General features: G+C 45.4%; 1 protein-coding gene across 1 annotated transcript; it reads left to right on the top strand.

Annotated features, from left to right (window-relative positions):
• The first annotated feature begins 5,257 nt into the window (after window positions 1-5,257).
• Window positions 5,258-17,385, top strand: LOC149357319 (astacin-like metalloprotease toxin 5). The gene is made up of 6 exons (XM_089577906.1): window positions 5,258-5,358; window positions 7,178-7,244; window positions 10,169-10,241; window positions 10,826-10,943; window positions 14,481-14,656; window positions 17,159-17,385. The coding sequence occupies exons 1-6, from the start codon at window positions 5,258-5,260 to the stop codon at window positions 17,383-17,385; spliced, it is 762 nt and encodes a 253-aa protein (XP_089434032.1).
• The last annotated feature ends 720 nt before the right edge of the window (window positions 17,386-18,105 follow it).

Genomic DNA, 18,105 nt, shown 5'->3' with positions numbered 1-18,105 from the left:
CGGTGCCGACAAAACTTTATTTTATAGTCTGCCGACCATCGGCGACCGGGTCTTCGCGAGAAGGGCGACACGGGGCCCCTACGTACTCATAGCGGACAGGTGAACAGCGTTTACAGCCGAGCTAACTCGGATCATCCTGCGCTACAGTCAAACAAGCCGCCAGAGGAGGACCGCGTACCATCCCCAGGCAAACAACCTCACGGAGCGCTTGAACAAGGCCATCGCAGACATGTATGTTGACGCGAAACACAAGACATGGGATGTCGTCCTCACCTACATCGTCTTCGCCTACAACCCCGCAGTAGATGAGACCGCCCAGATAGCTCCTTTTCGGCTTCTCCACGGCGCGTAAGCAACAACCACGCTCGACGCCATGCTCCCAAAAGTCGCCGAAGAAGAGAACCTCCACGTCGCCGCCTATACCTTCAGCGCGCAGAAGAAGCCCGACGTCTTGCCCGGCTACGGATCGAAGACCAGCATTCCAGCGAGGCCGACGCTATACGACAACGCGACGCAGAGTACAATCCAGGTAACAGTCTTGGTGTGGACACCAAACCGCCGTCGAGGCTTTAGCAAAAAACTGTTATTTCGGACCTTACAAAATTCTTATACGAATAGATGAACTCGACTACGAAGTCGTTGCCGATGGAGCGACGTCATCGCAGCGGCGCCGCGCACGCCCAGAAGTGGCGCATGTTGTGCGTTTGAAACGCTATCACACGCTTGATGGGCACTACTTTTTGCATTTTCAGCGTGTATTTTAGTTGTTTCATTACGCTCGCTGATACGCTATTGTTAGCCTTAGCGGGTTTATTTTCGCTACATTTCGTTTCATTTTTAAGCATTGGGTCAATGCTTATTTGAGGGGGGTGATGTCAAGAAGCTATGTAATGCTTGTTTGTTTGTTTGTTTGTTTGTTTGTGCTCAAAGCCGCCTGCACGCGGCTCTATCGCTTTGTGACGATGGATACGACCAGACTTACCTGGAAAGCTTGTAGCGCTGCGCAGCTATACTTGCATATTCCAAACTGTTGTAGGTTCTTTCAGCGCCTCATCTCGAAAGCCCTTCCGAAGGTTTCAATGGAGGGCAGGCGGCCGAGAGCGGCGGTGATTCTGTTTTTTGACGACCGCTATCGCCGCCGCCACCGAGTTTAACTCTTTTTTTGGCACAAGCGAGCCCAATAAAGAGTTCATTAACGCACTCTTCTTCTCTCTGTCTATGACGTTGTCATCAACCACGTGACGCTATTAGTAGGCAATACACTAACATAGATACATCGTTTTACTGCGCAGGGCCGTCCATCCTATAGCTTGAGCACGCGAGAGGTGTGGCTGCGCTCTTCGGACGGACACGGCCACGCATGGAGGCTAAGTGGCGCAGGCGTAGAGGGACCCGGGGCTGCTAGTGCTCCTCGTCGCCCGCCACTCCTCGCTTCCTCTGACGCACACATGTGATGGATACACTGGCGCCGTGAAGAGCGCAGCCATGCCGCTCTCGCGTTCAAGCTAAAAGCGGGTGACCCTGTACATCTTAGCGGAATCCAGACCTTCCAGATGATAAGCAGTCATCACCGCTTAAAGAATATATTCGTTCCGCACTGAGTAGCATTCATTTTTTTCCCCGCTTTTAGTAAGGGAATGAATTCGCTTGGACTCCTGTACCACTATTAATATATCACTGCCGAAATTTGTAATCCCAGTGGAAAAATCGTTACGTAAAAATTAAATGATATTTAGCCGGATGTAACGTCACTCACTTCGCTGCATAAAACAGCATCTCCATAATATTCACTATGTTTAGCTATACCCTTTTCTGGCAAAAGCGTTGTGTCTGTCATGCGTTTGTTACTTCCTGTCATCTACATTTCTCTTCCTCACTCATATAATTAAATAACTGCATCCTTCATAGCTTACTGAGTCGCTTTGGAAAGCTAAAGGCTAACTATGAGGGCTTTTTAAACATTTTAGTGGATAATCACATCATATTTCTCATAGAGTCCCCTCGCTCCAGTAGAAAAAAAGCGTTTTTCAGGATACCAAGTAGAAGATTTAAATATAGCAAAAACCAGGAAACTGAAACTGGGTTTTGACCAAACAATGACGTCACGACAGGCAGTCCTAAGACGTCACGAGTACTGTCACAAAGCCTATCGTGTGCGCGTTGACTGGCCAAACTAGCGACTGTAAGTGAGAGCTTGAGTCATTATTTGACTGAAATGACCAAACGCAAGCTCGAAATTTTCTCCTTCAGCAAACGCAGGGCGAATATCGACGGCCGTGCGTCCAGTGATGTCACACACGCAGGGATGTAAGCAGGAATCTACCTGATTGAGGCCACGAAATGGGAAATTTTAAAATTCGTTTTCGCAGCAACCAAATACCGCCCCGCTGCGAAATATGGCACAAAGAACAAAAAAAAAACAGGAGAACGTACATAGAATCTTCAATAAAATCTGAATAGGTAGACAAGACGCCCCAGTTGCCCTTTAAAGGGACACTAGAGGGAAATATCAAAATAGACAAGACGGATAGATTTCTCCTCGGGAACACTACCGATGTTTTTTGTGCGTGGAAAGGTGGCTGCGTTGCTGATAAAATCGCAAATGAATGAAAGTCCCGAAGCTTTTTCACATTCAAACCGCCTGCGAAAAATGAGCATGGTTACGTCGTTTCTGTGACGCATTTGCAATGGAGCTCTCTGACCAATCAGAGGCGCCACAAAGATCCAAACTCAAATAAGCCCATATAGGAGTTAAAAGGGAGTAAGCTGTCTTCTAGAACATCCCTTTTAGGGGCAAGGTATGCTTCCCCAAGTCCCCGGGTAGATTTCGGTCACAATAAATGTACGGAGTGCTTGGAAACGAGGCATATTCCCACCGAAAATCATGGTAACTGGATGCGGGTATGGCAATAGAAGGAAGCTTTTAAACACGGCACCAACGATTTTAGAGCTAGCAAATAAAGGAGGTCGAAACATGGGTTAAAACCTTTGTAACTGCTAGACATGTTTTGAAGATGGAATCTGTCTCCGTTGCCAACTGTGAGTGTTCCCTGCCAGAGGACCACCTGACCCCGCTGCCCCAACGACGACCGACCCCCTTGCATTGTGAGATAAAACCTTTTTGTACAAAGACCTGCCTCGAGTCACTGCCTGTGCGTCCCCGCGCAGAGGAATCGCCCACAAAACCTACCCCTGGACTTGGGCAACATATCCTGCGTGCCCCTAAAATAGAGTGCACCAGAGGACAGCTTACTGCTTTTTTTTTGCCGCAATACAGGCTTATTCGTGTTTAGAGTGTACACCATCATTAGGTGCACATTGCTCGAAAATCAAGCCTGTAGACATGCCTATACACATCAAGCCATGTTGGTTCCTTCTTCGTGCAAGCAAGGAAGAAAGGAGCAACTTTCCGGTCACTTGAGAATGGAACCCCATCCAACCAGACTCTGTGCCACTGAAATTTAAAAGGAAGAAACAGCGCGAAGGAACATACGAAGGAACGACAGACACACGATGCCACTGACCTTTGAGGATAACACTGCATATTTATTTACTTATTTGGGAATACTGCAGAGTCGCCTGACTCCAAGCAGGAGTGGACACAAAAAAAAACAAATACAAGAATCAAGAATACACGAATACAAGAATCAAGAATACACGAATACAAGAAACAATACAAGGATGCAAGTACAACTTCGCCCCAACATTTTCAGGTTTGTAACGAACTCTTGCGCACTGGGGCTGTCGACAGTATTCCTAGGCAATTTATTTCAAGCGCGTATGGTTCTCGGAAAAAATGAGTACTTAAAGGTATCGTTCAGGGGGCTATATTCCCGAATCATTTTCCCGTTATCAAAACGCGAGCTTGTGCGGAGTGTGTGAGGGGTAATGAAATTATGATTGTTGATGCCTATTATATTGTTATATATTAAATACAAGTATTTTAATCTGCATTCGGAACGCCTCGCTCGTAGTGTGTCGAGACCAAGATAATCAATCATTTCTGTCACGCTGTCAGTGCGTTTATATTTATTGCAAATGAATCTGGCCGCGGTTCTTTGAACCCTTTCTAATTTGGAAATATTTTTCTTTGTGTAAGGGTCCCATAGACACGAGGCATACTCCAGACATGGCCGGACCAACGCTTTATAGGCTGCTAGTTTCACGTGCATGGGGGCTTTTGAAAGCTTGCGTCTAATAAACCAGAGAGATTTAAAGGCTTTGGTGCAGACTGTATTAATATGAAAACCCCAACTCAGATTGTGTGTAATAGTAACTCCGAGGTATTTAACAGACGGTGATTCCTTAAGTGCAGTGCCATTTACAGAATAAGAATGTTGTAAAACGGTTTTGTTCCTGTATATGCGGAGGACTAAGCACTTATCAGCATTTAAAAACATGTTCCACTTTGCGCACCAACCTGAAACGTCAGCAAGGGCTTTGTTAAGTTTAATTTGGTCAGTTGCACATTTAACCGAGGTGTAAAGAACGCAGTCATATGCGAAAAGCTTTATCTTAACATCACTGTGTATGACTTTCACGATATCATTAACATAAATAAGGAATAAAATCGGTCCCAGAACCGAGCCTTGTGGTACCCCTGATGTCACCTGCAGTGCCTCCGAGCAGTACTTGTCAACTTGGACGTACTGATACCTGTTTTCTAGGTAACCCCCAATGAACTCGATAAGTCTGCTATTTATTCCCATGTCGTAAAGTTTCTGTTACAATTTATTATGTGGCACTTTATCAAATGCTACGCGGGCATATCTGCCCGCGTAGCGTCCTGTATCGATCTCATATTGGTACGATTAAAGTTCTTGAGTTGAAAAACCTGCATGCAGAGCCGGTTATCAGTGCAATTCAATAATATGCCTTTATATCTCTGTCTCTCTCATTATCAGGCTCCTCGACTCTTTACCACTGTGTATTGCTCCATGCGGTGCGAACGGCTCGAAGCGTCAATGCATTGTCCATTGTGCTATTGTTGATAACCGGCTCCGTCACACTGCACACTGGGACATGCGAGGTGAACGGCACCAGGTTTCATTGCATTGATAGTTATTGCAGTCGCCGTAATCACGAAAAAGAAAAAAAAGAAATGCGGTGAATAATGTCCGACATGAATGAACTTGGCTGCCCTGTATATAAATGCCCTGTCCGAAGGCTGCCAAGAACGTGCGCAGACTACCTTGCGAGAGGTGCGGCACGACGGAAACGGTTTATTCTTCAGGGTCTAAAGCCCAGTATTTGCAGCATGCTTTTCCAGCCGGCATCGTGGGTTCACTTCCTCTTCCTGACGTCACTGGCGTGGCAGGTTCTGGCAGCTCCCTCCACTCATCAGACGCATGAAGGCGAGTTGTTTCCCTGCCTAATACACAGCTAGGGTGTTCCAGCTGAGCGTACAGAAGAAAAGGTTGCACGCTTGACGGTGAAGAATTAAACTTATCTCGGCAACTCCCTGCAGTCATTGCTATATAGTAAAACCCCACAGATTTCAATGTACGTCTGTGTATTGCGGCGTTTTCAAGAAACGTGGAAACTTTGCTGCTCAAGTGCGATTGGAAGTCGCAGAGTATATACTCACTGTGCTCCCACGTAGCCGTCTTTTCAAGAGTGGTGCAGCAATGGGGCCCAGTATGAGCAGCCCTCCAAGTTGGTTCCTTCGTCTCAAACAGCTTGCAGCATCCAGTGGCTAAATAGCTTTTCTTGTTAACTTTTTTTCGCGCTTCACTGCGAGATAATGTGTAATTTTGATTTACATGGTCTGTTCTGAAAGTAGTAGGACTCATTTTTTTAAACAAAATTTATTCAAGAGAATAGTACAAACGATTACAATATTTCACCTACACGCTGCTGCCAATGAGTTTTACAGTTTTCGTACGCCTCCAGCAACCCCTGGACCGTAATGCTGTTTAGCTCCCTCGTCACGGCCTGTTGAACCACCTCTACCGATCCGTGATGTTTCCCCTTGAGCGTCGATTTTATTCTCGGGAATAGAAAAAAGTCTGCCGGGGCCAAGTCGAGACTGTAGGGGGGGCTGAGGCAGCGTTGCCGCCTTGTGCTGGGCAAAAAATCGGGTTCCCCATTAACATGATGAAGAAGATCCTACCGGTTGGCCTTTTCCTCCTCTGACAACACTCCCGGCACCAACTTCGCGCACGCTTTCCTCATGGATAAGTTTTCTGTGACGATCTCACAAACTTGGGTTTGAGGAATGCTCAAGTCATCAGCAATCTTTCTGATACTCATTCTACGATCACTGTTGAGTAAATTTTTCACTCGATAAACATTTTCGTTCGTCTTGTTGGTTGAAGAGCGTCTGGAGCGGTCGTCTTCCTCCACTCTTTCCTTACCTCTCGGAACAGCTTGTGCCACTCAAAAACCCCTTATCTATCCATGGAAGCGTCACCGTAGGCCTCCTTAATCATGTTGTGAGTCTCTTTGCCCGTTTTACCAAGATTTACTCAAAATTTTATCACGTATCGCTGATCCAGTAAACGCTCGATGATTCTGCGTGACGAGACGTTTCGACAGGGGTTCACAGTACAAGCGACCTCCTCTCATCAACGGCCGAGAGCCGACTGCCGATTTTCCCCAGCATTCCCAATATCCCCCTTCAACGATCCTGCACGCGCAGACCACCTCTCGTCCGCCCGTTCACCCAGGAAAAAACCAGTCCTACTACTTTCAGAACAGACCCTGTATATATTGTCGCGTGCGCATATTTTGAGATATGCGTCATAAGACTTCGTTGCAAGTTTCTGAAGGCACAGAGAGCCGTAGCACAGACCGCGGAGGAAGGTTGTAGAGATGAAACAGATCAACCTCTAGCTGCAAAATATTTTGTGTTCGTTCATGGGAACATGCTGGGAACACAGAGACTTGGGAAGTATGTTTGGACTAACGCTAGAAAACCGGACTTTTTCCTCGTGTCCGACGAGGATACGTGACTGTTGTGACTGTGGAACAAAAGCACGATTTGGAGAACCTGTCGAGCAGGCTGTAAAATGGTATAACGCTGTTGTAAAGGAATAACTCATGCGAAGAAATTCAGTGCCGGTGTTCCTGCGGTTCAAGAGGGCCGTCGAACTGCCTACTGCTGAGACGCACGCCTCGGAAGGGAAGAAACTGAGGACGTCCCTTTGCTGACGGTTGTTTCTTCTGACGCAGGCAGCCGCATCTTGGAAGCGCAGGGGCTTTTCGAAGGCGACATTGCGCTGCCTGAAGTGGCCTCGGAAGACGTGAGCCGCCTCTCTATCTTTTTACTCGCCGGGGGTTCAGTGTTGCTGGAATAAATAGGTGAACACGTGACCCACGTGTGTCTGCCACTAACTCGCACGTTTAGGGCCGGAAATGCTCGAGATGACGCGAAATTGGAAAACGTGATAAACTTCACGAATGAACGGACCCCGCAACCTCAAAGGCTTGCCATCGCTTTTAATTTCTGTTGATGTTTCGAGTTCTTCACGCAATACCTTAGGCATCTTAATGGACAGCAAAGCAGAAAACAACTATTCAGAAACCATTTTCAAAATTCACAAGCCGCACTTCCATTCATGATGGCCGCGCAATTTTTCAGTTGCCTCTCCGTGACTGCATCATGATTTTTCTGCCAAATATATAGATATTTCCACAATTTTTTTGTAACAGGGTTAATGCAGTGCGCCAATGCCCTGTATAGAGCCTGATGCTTTTCCTTCTCTTGATGTGAAGCTGTGAATGCTATTTTCTTATGACACATATTTTTGCTGTTCTTTTGTTATTTCGTGAATGAGAATTTTCGCATTTCGCCTGTGTTGCTGTGACGAGTTGGGGCCGTCACCTCGTCAAGCTGCTGGTAACAGAAGCTTTTTGCGGCAGCTCCATCCTCGTGCCTTGCGGAAAGAAAAATAAGTTTTGATTTCATTAGACCAATTAAAAACCGATATCTTTGTTTTTCCGAGATTTAAACACACACGCATGTGTGTGTGTGTGTGTGTGTGTGTGTGTGTGTGTGTGTGTGTGTGTGTGTGTGTGGGTGTGTGGGTGTGGGTGTGTGTGTGTGTGTGTGTGTGTGTGTGTGTGTGTGTGTGTGTGTGTGTGTGTGTGTGTGTGTGTGTGTGTGTGTGTGTGTGTGTGTGTGTGTGTGAGAGCGAGCGAGCCTTCCCAACAGCCCAATTGATTCTATAAACGTGGAAAGCATTCTTAATGAATGGAACATAGCTTTTCCTGCCCTCAAGTTCATTTCTGAAACCCCAAAGGACAGTTAGATTAGATTCCTAGACCTGCTGGTGACTTGCTGTGACAATCACACTTGCTGGGCTTACAAGCCTAGAGCAGAAAAACCGCTGCTGCGGTTTGACTCCGGTAATTCCAGAATTGTAAAGCGAGCTGTAGCTACGTCTTGCCTGAAACTAGCTGTAAAAAAATCTTGCCGCCACTTGTTAATTCACAGCGCAGACCAAAAGGTCTCCCGATTGAAGGAGAGCGGTTATCCGGAGCAGTTACTTTGCAGCATTGCAGAAAGCTTACTAAGAGAAGTTACTGGGTCCCACAAAACTAAGAAAACGAGCTACGAGGGACGCCCTGCCGTGATGCCGTATGTTCTCCCACGGAATAAGGAGGGCAGCCAACAAGTACGGAGTCCAGGTGGTTTTCTCAGCTCCCAATAAGCTCATTGGATTGTGCAAAAAGGTCAACGAGACTGAAGACCACAAAAAGAAGCCTGGGTGCAATATCAAACACGAAAACACCTATGTAAAGTGTGACGAAAACGTCATTTACAGCATTCCGCTCAGCTGCCAAAGAAACTTATGTTGGGCAAACGAGCAGATGCCTTAACAAGAGGCTCCGGGAACACGAAAGATTATGTGAACAAATTGCAAAATCCTGGAATCTGGCACCTCATTGTGCACACTGTAAATGCATACCACTGCTAAAAAACACCAAGGTTATAGGTAGGGCTCGAAACAGACGGGAAAGAGAAATTATCGAAGCTTTCGCAATGCACGTTGCTCCGGATAAGCAATGCGTCAGCTCCCCTTCGGTGATGTTAGGGGGAACTGAATTAACATATCTCAAGAATAGCAATCTTCGGCTGTTGTAAGCGCGCGTAGTTTTTACATGTTTTTCCTTTTTTCATTTTCAGTCTTGTCAGCGCGTGCGTTCCACCCTCATCTGTGCATGATATGACGTCAAATGTGTGTATATAGTCATGTTCCTTTTGAGATTAAAACAGTTGTTAGAAAGCGCTTCGTCCTGTGTGTTAGTCCTTTTTCCATGGTTTTTAGCGCTCATCATTTCCTTCAAGCAAAAAAAAGTCTACCAAAAGTGTATGGCCATAAATCTGTAGATCGTCTTCAGTCTGCAGAAGTTGGATTGTGTATAGACTAGTCTATAGGATTTCTCTATAGAAAGTATATATACTTTGTAGGCAGAAGTCTATGGACAGTCTATATGGACTGTGCAAAAAAAATCTTTGTATGGTAAGCATAGCTAGAAAGATCCATACAATCGACTTTTACTAAAAAAATGGGTGCAGTTCTCGGCATTCCTTTAACCACCTAACTTGCACCTCAACTTGACGACAGTACGCGGGTGTTGCATTGTTTCGCCTCTACTGTACACAAACGCAATATCAATGAGGAAAAAGCTCAAAGGGATGGTATTTCCAACTCTGAGGTATCGTTTATTTGCCCTCACCCCCACTTACGTGCATGCAATTCTACACTGACGATATCACTTTTATATGAGCGGCATCGAATCGTATGCGTTCCCACCCTCCCCAGTCTGCGCTCTTGGATTCTGAACCGTTTGTGCGTGCAACTTCCGCTAGTGGGGGCGCTTGCTCTTATGTGTAAGGCGGTTAAACGAATTTGGCAACTTTCAGTAAACTTCCGCTCATTATCCTTGTGTGCACGAAATTAAACTTTGTGAATATACTTGTATGTGAAGAAAAGCCGAATAATAGAACCACGTGACAGATGTGAATGATATGGTTAATGGCTGGCGGGCCATTGCCCCTTTCGACGTCTTCTAGTCCGTAACAATACTACTGCAAAATCTAGTTCACTCATATGAGCGACTTTTGCGGCAACGTCTGTCGCTCATGCTCTACGATTTGCAAGCCGAAATGCCGTGACTTTTATTATAGTATAGCCTTACAACTGTTTGCACGTTTGTGCAGCGGGCTGCGGTTCCCGAAGCGGCGAAGCTGTGGCCTGAAGGTGACATTCCTTACACCATCCACAGGAGTTTAGGTGAGTGAGCATGCCAGCGAGGTGTCATAATATGTGAAAATGTGCATGTAGTCAGGTAAATTTGCACGGAGGCTTGGGCCTGTGGCTAGGACGGGATGACCGATGTGCAGCATGAAGGATGGCACGCACGCACGCACGCACGCACGCACGCGCGCGCGCGCGCACGCACGCACACACACACACACACACACACACACACACACACACACACGCACGCACACACACACGCGCACACACACACACAACACACACACACACACACTCACACACGAAATCACAAGAAACAACAAGAAACAACAAGGGAAACTTGTTTTCGTGTTGTCACGGTGTCGGCGCTGTGTGCATTTGTGGGTGGGTGTGCGCGACTTTGGGTTGGTTGCATCATGTTCCCTGTATCAATCACCATGCCCCAGCTCGCTAGCTGCGATTTCTCGCTACGCAGCGCTCTCACAGCAGTCAAATTTCCCTTATATATAAAATCTCCTTTACTTTGCAGAAGGCGTTAAAGAGCGACCTTCACAAGTGTTTTCTTTCTCAAATGAATCGCCATGTCGTTATTACATTTCGCGTCTTTTTATCGGCAGCCAAGAAAGCACACCTCATTCGGAGCGCAATGGCGTCGATTGAAGCCGTCAGCTGCCTGCGCTTCGTGAACCGCACTCAGGAAGACGACGACTACGTCTTAATCTACAGGGGATCAGCGTGAGAACGACTGTCGATTTCTCTTCGCGGCCTAGAGAAAAACGCTGCGTGGCGTTACCGCGACAACAGCTATCAATGGTGGTATCTGTTGTGCATGCTATGGTCGCACTCGCCGCTTCAGTGGCTAGACGACGGCTGTTCCGAAGCCATCTTTTTGGGACCATCTCTAGGCCTCAACAACGACGGTCGCTGGCAGAATTTCCTCTAATGGGGGCTAGTAACGATTTCATCTTAAAATAACTTGAAAAAAAACTACGCTGTCATTCAACATCGTGGCGCTGGAAAATAGGTTGTCGATTGAAAGTTAGGTAGCGAAAGTGTCAATGACTACGCATGTCAAGGCTAATTAGTCGAAGTGGATCAGAGCAGGAGAGGGGAACTGGTAAGGCAATAAAAATAGACTCGTTCATTTTGGAGGCATTTTGAATCGAAGGAACAACTTAAAAATACTAGTGGAACGTGTAACCTATCTATACTGCTATCGGTTGTTTGAGGGTCAAAAATTTGATGTAAACAGAAAAGCTTGACTACGCCATATTTTTCTGAAATTTTCTGAACACTAATTAAGTATAAGAAGAACGGGGAAGATTTTTTGCGGAAGATTGTCGTGATTGTGTTCAGAGGGGGAAAGAAAGGAGCAGCTTTTATCCTATCTGAGTTCAAACCGAGCAGCTTGGTAGGATATGCATTGCGGACGCCAGATTTATCGGTGATGTCTTCGGGTAAACGAGCGGATTCAAAGAAATGCGAAAGGCAGCCTAGGGCGACTACGACCTAAACGATGAGATGCGACTAGAAAATGTGCCCTAAAGGCAGCCGCGGAGGCGTATGGAAGGCGAATGGGAGAAGGCTTCGTCCTCTATTGCAATTTGCGATGGCGATGAGCTGACTAAAGGGAACCAAAATCACCTATACATTGTGAATCGCTACAGGCACATGTCACTGATGAGACAGGTGAAGGCACTCTCTTGATAGTGAGACTTTGTATGCCTTAATGCTAACAAGCACTTCGCAGCAGTCTGAAAAAATGTGTCGTGAAAATAATGAAAGAGTACTCAAGGATTTTCTGTAGAATATATTCTCCACAGGGGCAGCGGTACCGTTGTTCTCGTAGCTGTGAAGGAGGCCTGCACAATGCCGCTTCAATCCCGCATACTTTTAACGAAATGATTACAGGGGAAGCGGGGTTCCAGCTTTCTAGTGGCGTATTAGTACCTTCTAAAAAACGCAGCTGCACCCATTTTTTCCCGCAGCTACACATTTATATATATATATATATATATATATATATTCGAAAAAGGCTGGTTCTCCAGCCGAAACGTCGTGAATTAAATCTTATGTTTTTCATGTTCTGGTGACATTATCTTATATATATATATATATATATATATATATATATATATATATATATATATATATATATATATATATATATATATATATATATATATATATATATATATCAAATGAGGGTTGTTAGAGTCGTGTGACGTAGTCTGCAGTATTTTTTTCGTTCTTTAAGGCTGACTAATTAGTTAAGCTTACTTGACTAACTTTTTAATTATTGACGTGAGGAACAAAGTGTAAATGGAAAAGTTGTAGATCGCTTTGAGAAACAGCTTACTGAGACATTTGCAGCAAAGTAATATTTACATAAAGTAGCTTTTTTACCCGCCTTTAACCATAACCCGCACAATAAGAAAAAGCTTCCACATGCCAACTGTGCCACTTCAACATCCAAAGACGCGCCTTAAAGAATAAAAACCGGTTTATCTTAAGTCCTCTCCTCGATGAGACTTAGGGTGCACATTGGGGCAGAGAAGTGAGCGAGCAGCTGGTCACGTGATAACTTTCTTTTAAGGCCAATAAATGAAGCTACGTAAATCGTAACTTGACGGAAACAGCACTACTATCGGTTTTTCGAGGCGATCTAAAACTTTTTCATTCACACTTTCTTCCTGAAGTCAATAATTTAAAAGTTAGCTAATTAAACTTACTAATTATTTAACTTTGAAGAGCGAAAAAAAATATTCAAGACTAGGCCACGCGACTATGAACAACCCTCAGTTGGTTTCACTGGACTAGGACACTTCGCCTTTTTTAAAAGTTTGGTTACATTTAGCTGGGACACCTGGTATATAAATGTGCAGCTGCGGGAAAAAATGGGTGCAGCTGCGTTTTTTAGAAGGTACTAATACGCCACTAGAAAGCTGGAACCCGCTTCCCCTGTAAGCATTTCGTTAAAAGTATGCGGGATTGAAGCGGCATTGTGCAGGCCTGCCTTCACAGCTACGAGAAAAACGGTACCGCTGCCCCTGTGGAGAATATATTCTACAGAAAATCCTTGAGTACTCTTTCATTATTTTCACGACACGACGACGTGACTCATGGCACAGTCCCGGTGCGCCATTGCCCTGCGATGGCAGGTGCTGCTATCGGTGGGGTTGTGAGACCCAGGTTGCACGTTAATTGAACTGCCACGTGCCACGGTATGCAGTGTGCATATATATATATATATGTATATATATATATATATATATATATATATATATATATATATATATATATATATATATATATATAAGGAAAGAGTTGAAGTACACTTCTTAGAGAGAAACATTTATTTACCGACGGTTTCGGACGGTGGACCGTCCCTGATGAAGGACGGTCCACCGTCCGAAACCGTCGGTAAATAAATGTTTCTCTAAGAAGTGTACTTCAACTCTTTCCTTATGTTATCAGCAGTCGAGCAAGTTTTTTCATCGTAGTATATATATATATATATATATATATATATATATATATATATATATATATATCTGATTAAGTGACCAAAAATTGATATTGATCTGATATTGATTAATCAGCGTCCAAGAAATCCTTTTTGATATATATATATATATATATATATATATATATATATATATATATATACTGCCTACCGTGGCACGTGGCAGTTCAATTAATGAGCAACCTATAGGTCTCACAAGCCCCACCGATAGCAGCACCTGCCATCGCAGGGCAATGGCGCACCGGGACTGCGCCAGGAGTGGTATAATGACTCTCAACTCTCAGGGACCTACGAATGTAAAATAGAGAATGACCAATCCCGCATACGTGGGCATTAACCCAATATCGATATCCGAACAACCGCCATCCGTGAACACTGGATCTGAACAGCGGAACCGAAGTGAAAGCCTAAGTCGCATTTGACCGAACTACGCAAATCGACCACAATTTTTTCCCGATTTTTACCGGTTCCCAGATTCAGAAGGTCGACCTACAAGACGTATCGACCAATGTACGAGCAAATACTGTACATGACGCACGAAGGTCAACCACAACTCGTGCTCTCTCGCCCGTTTCTACTGAGCGTATAGTTTTCATCATGTCTCACGCTCTTAGCTATACGGATACTCCGTCGACTCGGCCAGCATTTTGCTCAAGCCTGATATGAAAGCTTAACCCTCACTGCCTTCGCTCCAAAAAGTGACCGGTGCGATGTGAACGACAGCCGCCCTTAACTGTGGTACGCAGCTGCTCCTCGCTCATCGGCCGCCAGGGTGGAGAGCAGAGGCTGTCCCTGGGCTCCGGCTGCTACTACAAAGGCATAATTCTACACGAGCTGCTGCACGCCGTGGGCTTCTTCCACGAGCACACGCGATCCGACAGGGACCAGTTCGTGGACATCTTCCCGCAGAACGTGGCGAAAGGTACGGACATTATTTCGCATCACTACAGCTCTGTGGTTGTCCAGAAGCGTGTGGTGTGGCCGTGGTTGACGCGTAAACAGCGCCTGTAAGTCCCGGTAGGGGGCGAGCTGGTTTGTGCTAGCGCTAACACATGCAACCACAGAACGAGAGACGAAATGCTAGACGCAAGCGCTGACTGTCTGCTGAATTTTATTGATGGAAGGAGAACACCTTATAAAGGCAAGGGACAGATGGGAAAAGGATATGGGAGCGGCACAGTCGGGGATGATACCAACAGCATCGAAGAACGCACGCGTGAGCAAGCAACACATTAAAATCCAAACGTCAAAACTGGAGTTGCATGTGTCAGCGCTGCTTTTTTTTTCTAGAATCAGAATGTACCAACTCGCCCAGAAAGGAGTTTTAATGGTTTGCGCTATCGTGGTAAAAATATTACGGGACGCGTGTTCTCGTGAAAAGTTTCTTGCAGCTCTACCTCGCTACCTCGCGACGCTCGAAGAGCGTCGCGAGGTTAACAGTGACGATCACACTAAGGAAAAGAACACATCTGGATCCCAGCGCATGGTAAACAGTGGAAGCTTGCAATGTTTGAAAACACTGTCTAGGCAGTGTTTTCAAACAAAGCACAACAAGCGGTTTAAAGGGGCTGAGAAAGGGAGGCTAACATATGGCTTGCGAAATGTCGGCGAAGCTCTTGAAGTGCCATAATTTTACCGGCGTGCCTGTTACACGCGATCTCATTTGATAACCTCCATTTTCTGTTTTCGTGTCGGAACTACCCAGTCACTAAAACTGCGTCGTTCAGCCTCCCAAATCACTCTCTGTCGAAGTCGCTGTGTGCTTTAAGGTGGCATGTTGACGGGCGCGAGTTGGTTGCTCGTCATTTTTACTGAAACAATGTGCGGAAAAGGTACGGACTGCTGCGCCAGTCGGTTGCAAATAATAAAACTTCCTTATTTTGAGTTAATTATTGTACATACTGTAGCCTAAGGACGTTATTAAACAGGAGTTATGGAAGAGACAATGCATAGTAAATGGATACACCAAAGCGAAAATACCCGCCGCGGTGGCTCAGTGGTTACGGCGCTCGGCTGCCCGAAAGGCGCGGGTTCGATCCCGGCCGTGGCGGCTGAATTTCGATGAAGGCGAAATTCTAGAGGCCCGTGTGCTGTGCGATGTCAGTGCACGTTAAAGGACCTCAGGTTGTCGAAATTTCCGGAGCCCTTCACTACGGCCTCCCTTATAGTCTGAGTTGCTTCGGGACGTTAAACACCAACAAACCAAAGCGAAAATGTAATAATCATACCGAACAATTCTGGACAAAAACATTTTTGAACGGGAAAAAGTTTATGAGCGCAATTTTTTCTTATATTGTAAGGTTTCACTGTGACAATCAATATAACCGCTGATCTCCCGTCGGCAGGCTTTTAGTTTTTATTCTATTAATGTTTTCGCTAACGTCAAAAGCGTTCCTGATTGGTTTCCGGTGGCAGTCTTGACTGCTCGATTCGAGCGATGGAATCACTATAGAAGAAAGATTTTGCTACATATCGGAAGAATGGACCATTATTTTATATATTTCTAAACCAGTACCTTACAGGTTTCCAGTACTCAATTTTTTTTTTTGCCCAAGAATGCTCGACATGCAAGTTACAGAGAACGGAAAGACACTAGCTGCAGGCGCATAGATTAATTCGTTCAGCGGAAAGGAGCCAGCAGTGCCTGACAGTGAGTTCCGACATCCGACAATGTGAAGGCAAAAACCGTATTTGAAAGTCTTCGTGCGTACGTACGATCAGCGTCAATTGAAACGCGAACAAGCCAATTGAAACGCGAACAGCACAACTCGCAGGTATTATACTAGGGAGGCAAAATACATGAGCAGTTGATTTTCTCATCGAAGCCGAAAAGACCGCTGTTCTGAAATGTTAATAGCCCGCGCCTGTATTTCATCACCAGCCTCTAATATGCTTGATTTTTTGTTCTCGCGTTTCAGGTGTTTTGTTCGCGTTTCATTTGACGCTGATAGTACATCAACAGGTTTCACGTTAAGCCCGTGATATATCCTGGTTTATGATTGTTTAGCGAGGGTGACGTACTCGTAACTGGAAAGCAACAAGATGAATAGTTAATGCAAAGAATAAATTTCAAAGACATTTGTTGTACCGGCATTCAGCGAGCGAAATTATGCTCAGTGAAGTTACGAAGTTATGACTAATGACTTCGAGAATTCGTAATCATATCGACGACAAATAAAACAGATGCCCTATTCTCGGACGGACGGTCTCAAATATGATGACATTTCACTGCTTGTGATGGTTCCAGGTTAGTATAGCGTAATCTAGTACAACGCGCATGAGAGATTCTTCGTATAATTTAGTATGCCGTAGAGCACTGGCCACGTTTTGAGTGGGTCGTGTGAAAAATACATTGTTTTTCAGCAAAGCAGAGGAAGAGTCAGTTCTTTCTTCTTCATAGCTACAACTTTCCTTCAACATGCAGGCGAACTGTACAACTTCGACAAGCTGCAGCCGAGTAAGAACCGACTGATCACAGCATTTGACAAACAATCGGTCATGCTGTACGGCTCGGAGTCCTTCTCCCGCGCCCCAGGCCTGGCAACCATGCTGACCAAGGACGGAAAACTCCTGGCAGAGGTCCACCAGAAGAAGGGACTCAGTCCCAGCGATGTTCGGCGCATCAAAATCCTGTACAAATGTCGCAAGTGACATTACACCTGCATGAGATGAAAGCAATAACTTATTCTATAAATTTGATGTGTACCTGGCCTGCATCATCTAAACACTGAAATATGGTATATTTGTATTGTGAGCAAACTGCCAACCGTGGCAGGTGGCAGTTAAATTAGTGATTGACCCCAAAAGATTGTTCGGGAAGCAGGGCGTAGCCGGGGGGGGGGGGGGGTTCGATGTCAGAACACACCCCGAAATTTTATGAGCGCTGCATCCCCCCCCCCCCCCCCGCCCCCCGACACCTTTCGGCCTTTTTTCCGCCCATGCTATTTACACACCGCATCGATACATTAAAATGTTGAAACGAAAATAAGAAGAGTGTCGGTTTATTCTCGAAAAGGTTGACGGACATTGTCGCGGCTCTATAATAGGAAGCGGAAGAAAGAGTCACTCTTGTTCGCCATCGCACGACGTATGGCACTCCTTTTAAACGTAGGCAAAGTTCACCAAATTAAACATATATTTTCACGTCAGCCTAATTTTCATCCCTCGCATTGACCTCAGATGACCATAAACTGTCGCGAAAATAAAGTATCTTTTTTAAACGCCTCTGCGACCGCAGGTTCACATGAATGGGGTAAAAGTTTTCACACATGCCATTCGTTCGCAGTTGCTGACTTTCTTGTAAAGCAGAAGCTTCTATGTTGTTGCATGCTATGTGAAAATATTGTAAATAGCCGCGATTTTTCGTACGTT

The sequence above is a fragment of the Amblyomma mixtum genome, chromosome 3 (genome assembly GCF_055824585.1).
Source record: "Amblyomma mixtum isolate Tamu chromosome 3, ASM5582458v1, whole genome shotgun sequence".
In the NCBI taxonomy this organism is placed as follows: domain Eukaryota; kingdom Metazoa; phylum Arthropoda; class Arachnida; order Ixodida; family Ixodidae; genus Amblyomma; species Amblyomma mixtum.
Note: the sequence above shows the minus strand (reverse complement) of the source record. Positions and strands in the feature narration are given on the sequence as shown.

Coding starts and splice junctions, on each gene's coding strand:
- LOC149357319 (XM_089577906.1), top strand. CDS start 5,258: ATGCTTTTCCAGCCGGCATCGTGGGTTCACTTCCTCTTCCTGACGTCA. Junction 10,944..14,480: donor TTAATCTACAGGGGATCAGC/GTGAGAACGACT, acceptor TGTGGTACGCAG/CTGCTCCTCGCTCATCGGCC. Junction 14,657..17,158: donor CCCGCAGAACGTGGCGAAAG/GTACGGACATTA, acceptor TTCAACATGCAG/GCGAACTGTACAACTTCGAC.